Source organism: Panicum hallii, chromosome 9, assembly GCF_002211085.1.
Source record: "Panicum hallii strain FIL2 chromosome 9, PHallii_v3.1, whole genome shotgun sequence".
In the NCBI taxonomy this organism is placed as follows: Eukaryota; Viridiplantae; Streptophyta; class Magnoliopsida; order Poales; family Poaceae; genus Panicum; species Panicum hallii.
This window is the reverse complement of record NC_038050.1, coordinates 63299246-63303521: the sequence shown is the minus strand read 5'-3', so window position 1 is coordinate 63303521 and position 4276 is coordinate 63299246. Positions and strand designations below refer to the sequence as shown.

Below are 4276 nucleotides of genomic sequence, written 5' to 3'. Positions count from 1 at the left end.
CCAGAGGCCTTGGCCTCGCCCCCGTTCTTATCTCCACTCGTGCCGCCTTCCCCCTCCCCCCCTTCCCTTTCTTTCTCCTCCCTCTTGCCGCGGCTCCTCTCCCACCTCCCCTCTTTGCCTCTCCCAGGTCATGGCAAAGCTGGAGCAGCAGAGGAAATAGTAGCAGCAAGTGGGAGATAAACTGGGAGCTAGGTGAGTTCTTCCTGCCTGCTTTCCCTTTCTGTTCCCCTGTTCTTGTGTGCTCATGCTTCGTGTGGCTGGTCCCTTTTCGTCTTCGGCGATCCTCTTCTTCTCCTGCTCCTTTTCGTATCTGGTTTTGATGAGGGTGGTGAGCTGATTATCTGATGGAGTTATGATTTGTTTCTGTGAGATCTTCTCTCTTTTATTTTTTCGCGAGGACCCTGTAGCTCCCTGCGGTGGCCAATTCCTGTTTGAGTTCTGCTTTGATCCTTCCCCTCGTTCCTGATGTTTTGTCCTGGTGCCTAAAAGGCGCGGCTAAATCCATGGTAGAGGTCCAAGGCTGCTGCCTAGGATGATGTCGCCGTTCCCGTCCAAAAACCTGAGTTTCGTACATCTCTGTTATGCTATTTTTGTTTTGAGTTTTATTTGCTTGGATCTCAATACTTGGTCTTTGTCAAAAGGCTGTAAGGTTGTGATTGAGCTCGTTCCATGAAATGTATAGCAGCCGGGTATGATGGAAACACTTTGTTCCTCGTGAGGAAAAAGATTTTTAGTTCTGCTTAATTTTTGGAGGTGAAAAGTTTTATAATTGATGTGTTTCATTATGCCTCTTGATTTCCTTTCTCTAGATGACTTTGATTCCCTTTGTTAAGCACATGGGTACATGTTCTTGTTCCCAGGCCCCAACTGTCCATACCTGCTGAGCTGGGTAAAAATAAATGGATTCATAAACAAATGATTTTATTTTATTTTATTTTATCTGAAAAGCTTCCCAGCCCCTGCTTTTTGATCCTTTCTCTTTCCCCCTTGTGATTCAATCAGAGCATTCCTTCATACGTTTCAACATGCTCTGTGATGAAAAGGGGAAAAGACGGAAAACTTTACATGCTTCTTCCTATGAACCGCCATATGAGAAGTAGCTATTTTGTTGACCTATTTATGGGCATATGTTTTCATGCTTGAATTATTTGGTTTTGTTGTTTCTTTTTCATGCTGTGTAATCTGTTCATTTATGTGGAAACAATTAGGATTATCCTATACTTGGTCCCTGTTAGTCTTGGCCTGATCAATTTCCGAAGAAGGATTATGGATTTACGGGGGAAGTGTCCATGTATTGTTTTGATCAGATCAAGACCCTGTTTTGTTTCACCAAACACATGCTAGGTTGCTAACTTTGGCCTCCCGGTTGTTGCTTCAATAGGCAAGCTTGCTTTTTCCTGCCACATGATTGTCTCCTAGCTGTGTAGATCTATGTTGCCAAAGCAACAAGCCCTCTGTTAAGCGATACTACTAGTATCAGTTACTTATTGCTAATCGTGTAATTACCAAATTAAGATGCCACAATAAGCTTCAGCCAGCCATCTTAATTACCTTCTCTTTTTTGCGAAGAGCCCTCTTAATTACCTTTTTAGTACTAACACGTAATCGTGTTGCACATGTTGGCACCTAATTACTGATAGTAACACGGTGATTCTCCTCTTAACAATCAGCAGTTGACGTGTTCATCTTGCTTGTTGCTCCTGTGCAGGTGAATACTACAAGTAGCACTACAAGGAAGGACAGTCTATCTGCCTGTGACTGCGAGTGAGTTTGCTTGGGTGCCGCCGTGTTTGTTGAGGTCGCGATGATGGGAGGTGGGCTGATGATGGATCAGGGCATGGTGTTCCCTGGCGTCCACAACTTCGTGGATCTCCTGCAGCAGAACGGCGACAAGAACCTCGGCTTTGGGTCGCTGATGCCGCAAACGTCGTCTGGCGACCAGTGCGTGATGGGCGAGGGGGATCTTGTCGACCCGCCGCCGGAGAGCTTCCCGGATGCCGGGGAGGACGACAGCGATGATGACGTCGACGACATCGAGGAGCTGGAGCGCCGCATGTGGCGCGACCGCATGAAGCTGAAGCGGCTCAGGGAGCTGCAGCAGAGCCGCGGCAAGGACCAGGCGGCTGCCGGCGGTGGAGGGGGCGATGGGTCGTCCAAGCCAAGGCAGTCGCAGGAGCAGGCGCGGCGCAAGAAGATGTCCCGCGCGCAGGATGGCATCCTCAAGTACATGCTGAAGATGATGGAGGTGTGCCGTGCGCAGGGGTTCGTGTACGGGATCATCCCGGAGAAGGGCAAGCCGGTGAGCGGCGCCTCCGACAACCTCCGCGCCTGGTGGAAGGAGAAGGTCCGGTTCGATCGGAACGGCCCGGCCGCCATCGCCAAGTACCAGGCCGACAACGCCGTCCCTGGCGCCGAGAACGAGCTCGCCTCCGGTGCCGCCAGCCCGCACTCCCTGCAGGAGCTGCAGGACACCACGCTCGGCTCGCTGCTCTCGGCGCTGATGCAGCACTGTGACCCCCCGCAGCGGCGCTACCCGCTGGAGAAGGGCGTGCCACCACCGTGGTGGCCCACCGGCGACGAGGAGTGGTGGCCGGAGCTCGGCATCCCCAAGGACCAGGGCCCGCCCCCCTACAAGAAGCCTCACGACCTCAAGAAGGCCTGGAAGGTGAGCGTGCTGACCGCTGTCATCAAGCACATGTCGCCGGACATCGAGAAGATCCGCCGCCTCGTCCGCCAGTCCAAGTGCCTCCAGGACAAGATGACCGCCAAGGAGATCTCCACCTGGCTGGCGGTCGTCAAGCAGGAAGAGGAGCTGTACTTGAAGCTGCATCCCGGCGCGCGCCCGCCGGCATCTGCGGGCGGCATCGCCAGCGCCATATCGTTCAACGCCAGCTCAAGCGAGTACGACGTCGACATGGTTGATGAGTGCAAGGGCGACGAGGCCGGCAACCAGAAGACGGCCGTCGCCGACCCAACCGCGTTCAACCTTGGCGCGGCTATGCTGAGCGACAAGTTCCTCATGCCGACGCCGATGAAGGAGGAGACTGCTGATGTTGAGTTCATCCAGAAGAGGAGCGCGGCCGCCGCCGCGGAGCCAGAGCTGATGCTGAACAACCGCGTGTACACCTGCAACAACGTCCACTGCCCGCACAGCGACTACAGCTACGGATTCCTTGACCGGAACGCCCGCAACAGCCACCAGTACACCTGCAAGTACAACGATCCTGTCCCGCAGAGCACTGAGAACAAGCCGCCGCCGCCGCCTCCACAGTCACAAACCTTCGAGGGGTCCTTCAACCAACCTAACCAGGCGCTGAACAATCTGGATTTCAGCCTGCCCATGGACGGCCAGAGGTCCATCGCCGAACTGATGAACATGTACGACAACAACTTCATGACGAACAAGAACATGAGCAGCGACAGTGTCAGCATCATGGAGAGGCCTAATTCGCTGCCCCAGAGGATGCAGATGGATGATGGTTTCTTTGGACAGGGCAACGGTGTGTTCGATGATGTCAATAGCATGATGCAGCAACCACAGCAGGCGCCAGTGCAGCAGCAGCAGCAGCCGGCACAGCAGCAGTTCTTCATCCGCGACGACACTACCTATGGGAGCCAAATGGGCGACATCGCCGGCACATCGGAGTTCAGGTTTGGTTCTGGTTTCAACATGTCTAGCACCGTCGACTACCCAGGCGCGGCGCAGCAGAAGAACGATGGCCCCAATTGGTACTACTGAACAATAAAGTTGTAGGGCTTAAAAACCTCTCTATAAGCTTTGGGTTTCTCCATGGTGCTCCTTGGCTTCCATGGGGGGAGCGTCTCCTAAGTTGTCAAGTCTATAGGTCTTTGTCATATAGGTTTTGCAGTAGCTGCAAGAAAGCTGGAACCTGGAACTGGTTTATACTTGTATGTCCGTCCAGCCATAAACCTCTTATGAAATCTTAATGTTATTTCTAGTTTAATTTGTTAGCTTCAAAACTGTTCATATGTCTGGTTTGTTGAAATGCTTGTGCTTTTCCTTGTGTATGTGATGCTGTACCCGTTATTTGGTGTCTGAATCAAGTGTTTCTTGAGTAATTCTGCTGAAGACCTCTGCTCTCGTTCCTGAGGTGCACCCTCACTGCTTCCTTCACCAAAACAAGATGAACGATTCGTTTTAGATATTTTATCCAGGTTTCGGGCATCCATATATGGACGCTATTTCTCTGACTTTCTCTGTTGGTGCCGAATTGTGAAAATTTTCCAACCTGACATGTGCGGAATTCTCCCGTCC

General features: G+C 52.2%; 1 protein-coding gene across 1 annotated transcript; it reads left to right on the top strand.

Annotated features, from left to right (window-relative positions):
• On the top strand, positions 1–4029 carry LOC112873928 (ETHYLENE INSENSITIVE 3-like 1 protein). The gene is made up of 2 exons (XM_025937033.1): positions 1–192; positions 1709–4029. The coding sequence occupies exon 2, from the start codon at positions 1805–1807 to the stop codon at positions 3737–3739; it is 1935 nt and encodes a 644-aa protein (XP_025792818.1). The 5' UTR covers positions 1–192; positions 1709–1804; the 3' UTR covers positions 3740–4029.
• Positions 4030–4276: the final 247 nt, after the last annotated feature.